Raw genomic sequence first — 12,601 nt, 5'->3', positions numbered from 1 at the left:
GAGATATTTCACATTGCCTTCTATTCTTTCATTTGTTTGGATCTGTTACAGCATCTTGATTTCTCATAAAGTCATTAGCTTCCGTTTGCTCCAATCTAATTCTAAACCAATGATTCTTCTCCTCATTGCCTTTTTGAGCCTCTTTTGAGTTAGTCTATCTTTTAAGATATTATTTTCCTCAGTCAGGCTGAGTGTCATTTCGTAATTTTCTTGCATTGTTCTCTTTTCTCTTCCCAATTTTTCCTCCACTTCTCTTATCTGCTTCTTAAGGTCTTCTGTGGCCTGTAACCAGCTCGTATTTTTCTTTGAAGATTTTGGTGCAGTAGTTCTGACTTCACTTTCTTCCTCCTGTTCCATGCTTTGCTCCTTTTTGTCCCCAAAATAGGAGTCTAATGTTGAAATCTTCTGTCTGCTTTGTTTCCTTTGCCTGGTCATGTTGCCCCTCAGTCACTTGTCCCCTGGGCTTTTTGCCCCAGTAGGACTCTGCCACCAGACAGGGGAGCTTTCGTCCCAAATGCTGGGGTTTTCTCAGCTGCCAGGGGTATTAGATGGGTGCCCTGTCTGAGGTTTCCACAAGCTCTGGCAAGCTAGATACACACCCCAGGACCTCCACCCTAGACTGCAGTCCAGATCCAAGCAGGTTAAAGCAAGAGCGATTACCCTTCAGACTGGTGCTTGGTCCCCCTACACTCTGCAGGCCAGGAGCTGAAGCTGCCCATGTGGCGCTGGCTGGCTGTGCCAGGCATCTCAGAAGCTTCTTGCCCCAGGGACAAAAGCCATGCACTCCCACTTACTGAGTCTCAAAGTCCAGACTGCACTGACCTCTCACTTTGTCCTTTGCGTCTATGTGCTGATAATTCTGGAAACGTCCATAGCTGCTGCTGATCTGGAGTCCCTCTGGCTGGTGGCTGGTCAGGCCTGCCCTGGGGCTAAAGCCTCATTGTGGAGCTGGGCTAGGCTCCCAGAGTGCTGTGATGGCTGATTCCTTCTGGCCTGCCAGGCTGTCTTCAGTGGGAGATTAGCTTCTCTGTGTCATTTTGTGGGTTCTGCAGCTCCAAAGTTTTTTTAGAGTCCCCTTTTTACATGGATTGGGGAAGGTGGAAGCTGGAGCCCAGCGGAGGTCCTTCTTCTACTCCGCCATCTTGACTCTGCCCCAACAAAGTAGATTATTAACCATGGGGCTTTGTAGCTGCAGTGTTCATAATCCAGTATCAATAATGAACAAGGTAAATCTGTAAATTTTGAAACTTTGAGCTTGGATACATTCTTTTTGTTCATTTAATGTATCTGGCTTTTATCCAGCCATGATTTAATCTAGTATGATTATTTTATGAAGCTTTCATTGCCTTATCTTTTTTTCTTTAAGCCAGTATTCTTGGGGCAAGGGGAGAAAGAGTTAAGTCGGCATTTAAAGAAATGATTTTAGAATGTCAGAGTCAGAGGAGAATTTGAAGATCATCCATTGAGCCATTTTATTTTGAAGCAGAGGAAACAAGAACTGAAGGAGAAAAGCCATGGACTCAGCAGCCACAAAGTAGCACTTTTAAAGCAAGAATCCCAGGTCTCCTGGTTCCCTGTCCAGTCCCCTTAGCATTTATGACACTTCTTTCCTAACCAGATATATCCAAGAATGACACTAGTGAAAACTGAGGCATAACTTCTCAGTATGCAAGAAAAACCACTTTGAATACTCCCCTGAGACCAAGAGTCTCTGCTAAGTGGAGTCACATTAATGTGTATTTAGGCCTAGAAGTAATTCTCATAGGTACAATCAAGATAATATGCTGGAAGAAAGCAAAAGGGAAGGATAAAGATATTCATTTATATAAGGGGAGCTACTTCTCATTCATGGTCAGGGGAGCTACTTCGCATTCATGGTCAGGGGAGAGTTGGGGAATTTTGACCACAGTGACCGCTAATTATGCAGGGCAAGTCTTAGAACCCAGATCTTCTCATAGCCAGTCTAGTCCTGTGTGTGTGTGTGTGTGTGTGTGTGTGTGTGTGTGTGTGTGACCATCTCTTATGATGTATTTTGACTAGAATCACATGATTTTGGTTCCTTCTGGACTGTGTTCTCTGTTTGTGGGTATCACTCTACCATTAGTACAAAGGAGGATTTACATTTTCAGTACAGCTTGTGCTCTTACAACAGAAAGAATAACCAATTTCCTTTCCTTGGATGGAAAGAAGACCCGAATTTGAGCTTAGAAAATTGTTTGTTCTTTCTTAGGCCAGGTCAAAGGTGACACGGATCAGTAAATGAGATTTGGCTAGGGATGCCCCCCCTCCACCCAGGCCCCAGAACGAGGAGTACAAATCTCTTCTAATATTGTTTAGTGTCCTCATTATATTTGCTTTGGAATTAATGTGGAAAGTTGACCCACAGAAATTCTAAGATTTTTTTTTAAAGGATTGAATTTAGCGACTGTGAAAATTGCCAGTACAGACTCAGATCAGATAAAGAGGTTCTAGAAAATGTAGAATAGACCAAGCAAACATCTTATCCAACCTTTGTCTCCCCCACTTTTTACTCATGTGCTTGATGGATGACTCCCTGTCCCCTAAATGTGGCCCCTAGTTTCTCATCTCCACATTTCTGTTCCCTGTGTACTGGTATCCTCTCATCACCTCTGCCTTTTTTCTATCTGGGGTAAATTTGCAAATGTGTGCTTATTTTCTTGTCCCTTTTTGTTTGTGTTTGGTATTCCCAGCACTTAGTACATTGCCTGGCCTGTAGAAGGAACTTTAGAAATATTTATTCACTGACTTGACATCTATGTAATGAGATCACTTTGTGATTGGGGAAAAAAAAGTATTTAAGGACTTTAACATATAGAGTTAGAAGGGATTGTAGAGGCCATCTAGTTGAACCCATTCTTCAGGTAAGAAAGCAAATTACATCAAAGTATTAAATAGATTGCTCAAGGCTGGAGAGCTAGTAAGTATTCAAGTTTTATATTTAGAAACAATAACCTTTCCTGTAGAACATATTGCCACAGTTCTCAAAAGCTATTTAAATGTTTATAAAAGTTATATTGAGATTATATTTAAATGTTTATAAAAGTTAATTGAGATTATAAAAACCAAGTTCTTTCCAGAAATCAAATTATATCACTTATCAATCTCCATTAAGAAGGTGAACAATTGCTTGTTTCCATACAAAGTAAATACTAAGTGGACTCACAAAGAGTGAATTCCTACTCATCCCTTGAAACTCACCTTAAATGTCACCTGTCCTTTGAAGTCTCACTTGATTTCCTCATTCCCTACTAAGTCTGGAAGTCTTTTCTTCTGATTACAGAGCATTTGGTATTCCCATTGTACATTTACTAACTTTTTCATTTGTATTTTAATATTTATCTGCATAAGTCTTATCTCTCTAGATTTCAAGCTTCTGGAGTCCAGGGATTGTGTCTTACTTATCTTGATAGCGATAGCTCCTCCAGCTCCAAGCACAGCACATTTATTGCACAACATAAGCACTCAGTAAATGTTTGAATTTTTGTTCTCTGGCCCCAATCCTTGGGTTATACAATTATAGTGAACTAGTGATTGTTTTCAACCTAGATTTAGATCAGTATCTCTGCCAAGAGTGCAAATGGGAGGGAGACCTGTGTATATGGTTGGTTGTCCTTCATTCTCAGAGGACCAAAATGATGTCACTATGTTGGGGTCAAGGTACAGTGTGTCTGACAAAGGCCCATCCGACTGATACCAGCTCAGAAGGCTCTACCACAGGTCAGGCACAAATAGTCCATATGAACATTTGGAGTGGAGATGTCCCTAAAACTTGCACCTCAAATGTGTCTTTTGTTCTTTTGAATTACTGCAATTCTGCTTTGCTCACAGAGCATAGCACCTTCTTTGATGCAAGTACACCAGGCTAGGTGGTCTAGTGCCAGTGTCTCCCATGTCTCACAATCAGTGCCAGAGTTCTTCAGAGAAACCTTGAGTGTCCCTGCATTGCTCATTCTGACCTTCACGTGCTTGCCTTGTGTGAGTTTTCTGTTAAATAGTCTTTTAGGGAAACATACATTTGCTAGGTGGCACAGTGCTGGGCTTGCAATTGGGAAGACTCATCTTTCTGAGTTCAAATCTAGCCTCAGACACTAGCTAGCTATGTGACCTTGGGCAAGTCACTTAACCTTGTTTGCCTCAGTTTTCTCATCTGTAAAACGAGCTGGAGAAGGAAAAGACAAACCACTCCAATATCTTTGCCAAGAAAACCCCAAATGAAGTCACAAACAATCGGACAGGACTGAACAACAGCAGTAACAACATATACGTTTCTATGTAACTACATATATTCTATGTACATACAAAACAACTGTTTGTTACTTTCAAACAACTGGTTTTTTGACATTCCCTAAATTAATGATTCTTAAATTATTGGGAGTCAGTTATATGTAAGTAAGAAAACATAATTTTGATTTTGAAATTCTTTATAATCCAGTATTCCTGAGGCAAACAACATATTTTACAGGTGAGGAAACGAACTCCTGAAAAGGTTAAATGACTTATTTAAGCCAAGATTATTAATGATTTATTTAGCCAGGATTGATGATGATAATAACAACTGATATGGGCACCTGACTTAAATCCAATAGTCTTTTGTTAAATATTAGCTAGAAGAGCCTGATTCCCACCAGGAAATCACTCTCCAGCTGCTGTTGGCCAGGACTCTTGAGATCTATTTAGGCCTTGGTAAAAATGTACCTATAGGGGTGGCTAGATGGTACAGTGAATAGAGCACTGGTCCTGGAATCAGGAGGTCCTGAGTTCAAATCCAGCTTCAGACACTTAACACAAAAACTAGCCATGTGACTTTGGGCAAGTCACTTAACCCCAATTGCCTTCCAAAAAGCAAAAAATAAAATAAAAAAAAAATTTAAAAATGTACATATAAAGGCGAACCCTGCAAAATACCGATAGTTTTACTATAGAAAGAGAGATTTTCTGTGGGATATCATCACATAGAGAAACACTGTGGATAGAGTTGGTATACCCTGAAGTCAGGAAGACTGAAGTTAAACAATGTGACCATAGAAGGTTACTTAACCAGTGTCCTAACCAAGTCTTTTAAGACCATATGTGACAGATGAGTTATAGATCTATATTGGTAAAAAGAGTTTTCATACCAGGAATTCTCTCCCCTAAAAAAATCACTGGTCCAGACTGCTTTCTACCCTCTCCCAAAAGAATTATCACATAGACTTTAAGGAATTCTCAGCTCAATAATGAACATACCAATCCAGCTGAAGCACCACTGCCAAGTACATGGAAAATAAGGGGAACTATTAACTCAGTAATGCATATACAGATCTAGTAAAAATTGAACTATATAATGAAAATAAAATTCTTGACAATAATCCTAAAAATATACAATATACATGCATTAGTCTCTTGTAGCTTTTTGGGGGGGGGGGGTTGGGGAGAACACTTAGAAATTTCCACAGAAGAAGCAAACCAGCCATTAATGCTAAAAAAGGCAGCAATCCTTTATTTAAATTGCCTTGGGCCAAAAAAAATGAGAAAAAATACTTAATTTGAAAGACCTGGGGGTGGGGGGTTCGGTGAGTGTGAGAACAGTAGCAAGGGAAGAGAGGATTTCTTGGGGCTCACGGCTACCACAACTGAATGTCCAAAGGAGCAGAATACATCTGTAACTATGGGAATAGGAGAATGCAAGCACGTGGTCTTAAGGCTGTGGTTGGAAGGAGGAGTATTGAAGACCATACCAGAGGCACTGTCTGGATGGAATGTCTCCAGATTTTGCCAGGTTTTCATGACTCCTCCCTGAGTTGTTGCAAGTAGTCCTGGGTTACTCCTAGAGAACTGAGCTGTTTGAGAAGAGAGCCTTGTGATATATATAGGGAAGAGCTTTGGTGTGTAGGCTGTCTGCTTTCATATTACAGAGAGGTAGGAATTTTTAGACAGGAAGTTGAAAGCACCCAACAAGGAGAAATCCACAAATGAGTAATGGTCTGTGTGCCTAAGTTTGTCGTATTTTAGCATTAAGAAAATGAGGATCATTCATGCTAGCTGTAAGAATCATATTGAACAATAATAAAGGACATCATCAAACATGTGAGTGATTAAAAACACTGGCTGGCCACTTGACAAGAGCAAAGGATAACTAATGGACAGCCAGTGGGTTCCACGGGTATTCTTATGAAGTCAAGAAAAAGGAGGGAGGGTATTTCTGGCATCCTGGGTGCTCCACCTGTGATGAACCTATGGAAGACAGGTAAGAGGAGTAGAGGACAGATGGGTGTGAGTAGGTTGAAATCTGCTTTGTTCATTGGAACATCCAAATTAATAAGCTACTTAACTATTGGCAATAGTGCTGAGCCTAGATTGCCTCATAACAGTTTGCATGAAACCACATTGATTTACCAAAAGGTTACTTAAATGGTTTGAACATCCCTGTGAATTCAATTTTCTGCCTAAACAGAAAAAAATTTCTCTATAGAATTAGCTCCTCTCCAGATCTAAGTCTTACTTAACAAAATAAAAACAATTTATATATATATATATGTATGACATTGTGTGGGAAACAGGCCTTGGGCTAAGTTAATTTTACTGTTCCACTATTTTCTCATTTACAAAATGAGATTTAATCATCTTAGCTTCATTTTGGTGTAGATAGTATAGTAAAAAGCGTGTTGAGGCAGGAAGACCCTTGGGTTTGAATCCCATTTCAGACGATTATCCACCTGTGTGATCCATGGCAAATCACTTACCTTCCAACTTCAGTTCCTCATCTGCGAAATGGAGACAAACGTAGCACCTATTTCACAGGGTTTTGTTGCTGTTGCTGCTCAGTTGAGTCAGATTCTTTGTGACTCTATTTGGCAAAGATACCAGCTTGGTTTGCCTTTTCTTTCTCCAGTTCATTTTACAGATGAGGAAACTGAGGCAAACAGGGTAGAAGTGACTTGCCCAGGGTCACACAGCTTGTAAATGTCTGAGGCCGGATTTGAACTTATGAGGATGAATCTTCCTGACTCCAGGCCTGGTGCTCTATCAACCTAGATGCCCTCGAAGGGTTTTGGAAAGGATCAAATAAGGGAATACGTGTAAAACACTTTGTAAGCATTAAAGCATTAAAACAACAAGTATAATTGATATTATAATAACTATAATAAATGCAATAGTTATAAATTATAATTGTAACCCTAATATAATAACATAGTATCATGATGTATTATAATTAATATTATTATTTATTATCCATGAATCTCCATGATGGTTTATGTTAAATGCTTGATAATCACAGATACCAAATTTTCTCTTCCCCCAGCCCCACTTGAAGTTAAGGGCCAGAGATGTAAGGAGACTGGGAACTTTTCATTATTCTGGCAGAGATGTTATGGGTCCTAGCTCTGTGGGTTCTGGAAAAGAGGGTCACTCATCAGACAACCTGAATTCGCAAAGAAGTTGGCAAGAGAGAGAGAGCAAATTGCCTAGGAAGAGCCAGAGGCAAAAGACCATTCATGTTGTTGTGGTGAAGTTGTGTAGATAATCTCTTAGATCCTTCCCAATCTACAAATCTATAAATAGGATCTGAGAAAAGTCCGAGGTTAAAATAAGGGTCAGCAAAACTGGGGTAATGGACGGGTCAAAGGAGGGCCTGAGCTAGACCTAGACAGAGTTATGATTTGTCTGGCTCCATGAGTGGACACACCTGTGGCCTTTTAAGCCTGGGTGTGTGGGCTAGTCCCTGCCCCAAGATGAACTACAGCTGGGATTGGCCTCCTGTTCACCTCTGCTCCCTCCAGGATGGGAGACAGCTGTGTTGAGATGACAGTGGACCCAAGCTGAAAGTGGACTGGACCTTTGGAAAAAAGAACCCCATATATAATGATAAATTCTGATAAATGGTTATCAGAATGAGTGAAATTCATGCAGACTTCAGTGATGCCCATTCCACATGTCATTGTTTAGGTAATGTTGAAACACTTCTGATAGAGTTTCTATATTTTGTTTTGGTAGAAAATGAATTTTGATTGTGTCATCTATTTTCAGTTTACCTTGGAAATTGTAAAAGGTGTGATGCAAGTCCTGCTTAAACATTTGTCTGGGGGCCAGAAACCACTCAAAAACTTCTTTCTTGAAGATCCACAATGATCTAAATCCTATGACCTCCTTTTAACCCTGATTCTCCTCAAACCCTCCAGAGTTTTAAACTGAACACACCCTCCTTTCTGAACCCAACCCCCACCTTCATCCCACTTAAGGTTACTTAGCCTCCTTACCTCTCCTCCCGGCTTCAGCACGATAACCATTCAAACATCCAGAGATGCTATTTTGTCTTCTTTTAGTTTTCTTTTCTCGAAGCTAAACATCTCCAGGTCCTTTAGTCAGTCTGCTAAGGATTCTAGCCTTTTCACCACCCCTAGTCCCCCTCTCTAGACCCATTCTGTTGTAGCAAACATTTCTTATTGTTTGAATATTGTCTCTCTCTTCTGAACTCTTATAACAGTATCTCTGCCATCATCTGCCAAACATCTGTAACGCTGTCTACATAATTCATTTGGCGAACACTTGGCTTTGTGTCTTTTTAGTTCTTTGAACTACTAAATTCATGTGTCTATCTTATCTCTCCAACTAGATTATAAACTCTATGGTCACAGGGGTCTTTGTCTTAGATTTCTTTGAGTTTCTCAAAGGCAAGGCTTTTGATGGCTCTTTTGACTCCTTGATAGTAATATTGTGTGGTCCAGAAAGGTTTCACAGATAAGGCAGAATTTGAACAACATCTTTAAGGATGAGTAGGATTTATTTTGGTAGCATAGGGCATTCTGGGAAAATGGAATAGTCCACACTTAGTGAGCTTACTTTGAAGGGAGGGGGGCAACAAGTAGCAGTAGCTATGTGCTGTAGTTTAAAGAGTGCCCAGTGGAATGAAGTGGACTCCCCCTACAAAGACCATCTCAAGGAGATGCCCTTTGGCTGATCACTGATGCTAGTTAAGCATTAATAATCCCAAGGCCTATTCTGTTGCCAGCACTATATACTTTGCCTTATATGTGGTAGGAAGTAATACTTTTTATTTCTCTTTAGGATCAGGCACATTCTGGAAATGAGCAAGGTGTGCCCTAACTACTTGACTTCTTTAGTTATACTGAGTGTAGCCCAGAATCAAAAAGGAGAAATGACATCTGAGCATTTAAAATAGAGAACATGAAATTCATATTCTACAGCTCCTCTGCTTGGCTTTTGGGGGTACCTTCAGATCCTTGCTTAGAACCTCTTCCCATTGAGAGTCACACACATCTCTACCCAGCTTGGAAATTGGGTTCCTGAGTCCACAGAAGATTAGAAGCAAAGCATTAAAATGAAAAGCAAGGACAACTAAATGTAGACAATGGTTATCTTAGTAAGGATGATACTGCTGATTTCCTGGCACTTCAGAGAAATACTAGAGCAATGATAGCAGCAAGAAGTAACATCTGGTAGCCTCACAGCAAGGGAGAAGACAGGAAAAGAGCCTCTAAAAATCAAAAGCAATTCATAAAGCATTTCCTATAGGGTGTTATACCCCACTTTGTGAATGTATCTGTTGACTATCTCACAAAAATAATAATCGATAGAACTGTAGAATTTTTAATCTGGGGGGAACCTTGAATCTTTTCATGATAGGTACATTGAGTATTCTTAGTTAAAAAGGTTAAATGATTTTCACAATCCATGGAGAGGTGTGGAATACCAGTGGATAGAGAGAAGTCTTCAAAACCTGGAAGTCCAGCCTCTAAAGTATATGGATTGAATGATCCTGGTCAAGTCAGCACCACTCAGCTCTTTAGAAAGTAGAAAGAGTGGGCCACATACTGACTTGCTGTTCAGTTGTTTCAATTGTGTCTGACTCTTTGTGACCCCATTTGGGATTTTCTTGGCAGAGATACTGGAGTGGTTTGCCATTTTCTTCTCTCTCTCATTTACAGATAAGGAAACTGAAGCAAACAAGGCTAAGTGACTTGCCCAGGGTCACACAGTTAGTACATTTCTGAGGCAGGATTTGAACTCAGGTCTTCTTCACGCCACACCCTGTGCTCTTGTACTGCACCACCTAGTTGCCATACAAGTTGACTAAGGAATCCACAGTTCAAAGTTATTGTATTTTAATTTGTTAAGCATTTCCCAATTATATCTTAATCTAATTTGGGCCAAATTTTGGAGTTTTGTGGGCTACTTCTGGCCTGAAGGCTATAAGTTTGACACCTCTGATCTATGAAATTCTCTTAAGACCATAAAAGACAGAGGTGCAGACCTACATTGCTGGCATTAGTTCCTCACCCTACATTTCTTCCCTGTATTGCTGAAACCATGGGTCTAGCCCCTATTCCTCTATTTCCTATCCTTTTATCCCCAAGCCTCTACGCCAGAAAGTATAGACTTGATGGACATAAATCATAGATTAGAACTGGCAAAGAACTCAAGGGTCATCTAGTTTTGACATATTGTGGAAACTGAAATGCACAGAGACTGTGACTTGTCTAAGGTCACACAGCTAGTTATGTACAGAACCTGGTCTTGAACCCAGATCCTCTGAACTGCAAGCTCTTTCCACTGCCTCCCCCCTCCCTCTCCCCATTTCCATTTAAAATGATTAAACTGAAACAAATCCTTGGTGCTTAAAAGGGTAAACTTCATTTGTCTGGAAAAATTCATTCACGTGGAATTTCCATCCCCAGTGGAGATGGAAAAATGAAATGTTACTATGTTTTGTTTGGGTCCAATGTTTTCTCCCTGGGGAACATATGTTTGAAATTATAATATAAATTTCTGGGTGGCAAAGTATAATGAGGCCCTTTACAAAAAGCTCCAAAGAGTATATTTCTTCTGTTAAATGAGGTACACCTATAATATCTCTTTTTTCCCCCTTCTTTTCCTCAGAGATATATTCTAAGGGAAAATAATTTGGCCTTAATCAAACTATAGTACTCATTGCTAGAATGCCCCTAGGTTGTGATAGTTATTTTCTGCCGTCATCCTCTCATGAGAAAATCATAATTTTAAAAGCTAAACATTTCAAAGATGTTTCACTTCCTTTGGATACCCATAGGAAAAGATGGGAAGGGCGGGGAGGACCCAGAAGACTTGAACATATTTACAGGAATTTGACATTCTATTCCTTGTCCTTTTTGGTCCTATTTGTAGACGTCGAGGATTACCCGGTCAGATGAAGAGAAGGATGGTGGCTGGGATGCCTGGGGTGCCTGGAGTGATTGTTCCCGGACCTGTGGAGGAGGAGCATCCTACTCTTTGAGGAGATGCTTGAATGGAAGGTCAGTAGCAGGAATGAAGTTTCTTGAAAATATAACAATAGTGTCTTAGGAACACATTAGCATATTTTGCAAAATCAAATATTTTAACCATATAAATTCCACCATCCCATGCCTTCTGAAGGTCTGTGCAATTATGATGTAATTCAGCAGACGGTTATTAAGTGTATGTGCTGAGTGCTATGAAATGGAAAGATGAATATTACATAGGCCCTTCACTTAGAAATTTTCTAGTCTAGTAGAGAGAGGAAAAGATATTACCCAAGTAACCAAAATTAAAAATCATATATAATAGCTGACATTGAAGCACAGTGTTAGACTTAGAATCAGAAAGACCTGGGCTCAGGATCCCTTCAAATTCTGTTAGGATGGGCCACTGATTTAATCTCTCAACCTGAGTGTCCTTATCTGTAAAAGATGGCAGTTAATCCCTGTCCTAGATAATAAGGGCTAATAGTTGTGGTACAGTGGCTAAAGTGCTGGGCCTGGAGTCAGGAGTACCTGAGTTCAAATCCAGTCTCAGATACTTACTAGTTGTTTGATCCTGGACATCTTAACACTGTTTGCCTCAGTTTCCTTATCTGTAAAATGAGCTGGAGAAGGAAATGGCAAGACACTATAGTGTCTCTGCCAAGAAAACCCCAAATGGATTGAAGAGTTGGATATGACTAAAACAGCTGAACAACAACATAGTTAACGAAGCACTTTCCTCATACCAATATAATAAAGTTTGTGGTACAAGTATTATTCTCCCCCCGACCCATTTTAATGTTGAAAAAACAGGTGAAATAAAGTCAGTAATGCACACTTCTGGTGACCTTGCATGATAGACTAAGGAAAGTGGACCTTATTCAATGGGCAGTATGGAGCCATTGAAAGGGTTAGAGCAGAGGAGTAATATGATTAAAGCATTATATTATTACTTTGGCATTATTGTGTTGAATGCATTGGAATGTGGAGGCTTTGAGGTGGTGATAGTGAACCATGAGTTAACTATATGTATTTAAACAAGCTTCGAATCAAAGACCTTGTCTCTGTCTTCCCAGGAAGCAAGCAATGTTATGATGAAATTGACATACAGAATATTGAACTGGTCTGCCAAAGTAGATGACGGTGTTAGTTGGGAATTCAGGATTAGAACCCAAGTTTCCTGAGTCTTCTTCTTGGGTTCTCTCCATTGGAATTAATTTCTTATTAAAATACTATGAATGACCCATTTATTGGAATAGAATACACTCAAGGTTTGCCAGAGAGAAATTAACAAGATTGTTTTTCCAAGTTTTTTTTAATATATTAGAAAATGTAAGTCTTTT

The 12,601-nt window shown here is 39.9% G+C and overlaps 1 protein-coding gene and 1 long non-coding RNA gene across 6 annotated transcripts in view; one reads left to right on the top strand and one right to left on the bottom strand.

Annotated features, from left to right (window-relative positions):
* Positions 1 to 8,480, bottom strand: part of LOC138168620 (uncharacterized) — a 24,558-nt gene extending 16,078 nt beyond the window's left edge. Inside the window, exons 1-2 of the long non-coding RNA XR_011170160.1 lie at positions 8,259 to 8,480; positions 6,744 to 7,040 (exon numbers count right to left, since the gene is read on the bottom strand). This is a non-coding gene — a long non-coding RNA (uncharacterized lncRNA). The remainder of the gene's footprint in view (positions 1 to 6,743; positions 7,041 to 8,258) is intronic.
* ADAMTSL3 (ADAMTS like 3) overlaps positions 1 to 12,601 on the top strand; it is a 567,766-nt gene that overhangs the window by 212,098 nt on the left and 343,067 nt on the right. For all 5 annotated transcript variants that reach the window (XM_069098697.1, XM_069098694.1, XM_069098696.1 and 2 more), the window contains exon 4: positions 11,164 to 11,291. In XM_069098697.1, the coding sequence (XP_068954798.1) occupies positions 11,164 to 11,291 (128 nt within the window). The remainder of the gene's footprint in view (positions 1 to 11,163; positions 11,292 to 12,601) is intronic.

This window comes from Petaurus breviceps, unplaced genomic scaffold, assembly GCF_028583685.1.
Source record: "Petaurus breviceps papuanus isolate PSGF00001 unplaced genomic scaffold, PetGlider_PUasm1.0 37, whole genome shotgun sequence".
NCBI lineage: Eukaryota > Metazoa > Chordata > Mammalia > Diprotodontia > Petauridae > Petaurus > Petaurus breviceps.
This window is presented reverse-complemented; position numbering and strand designations above follow the sequence as displayed.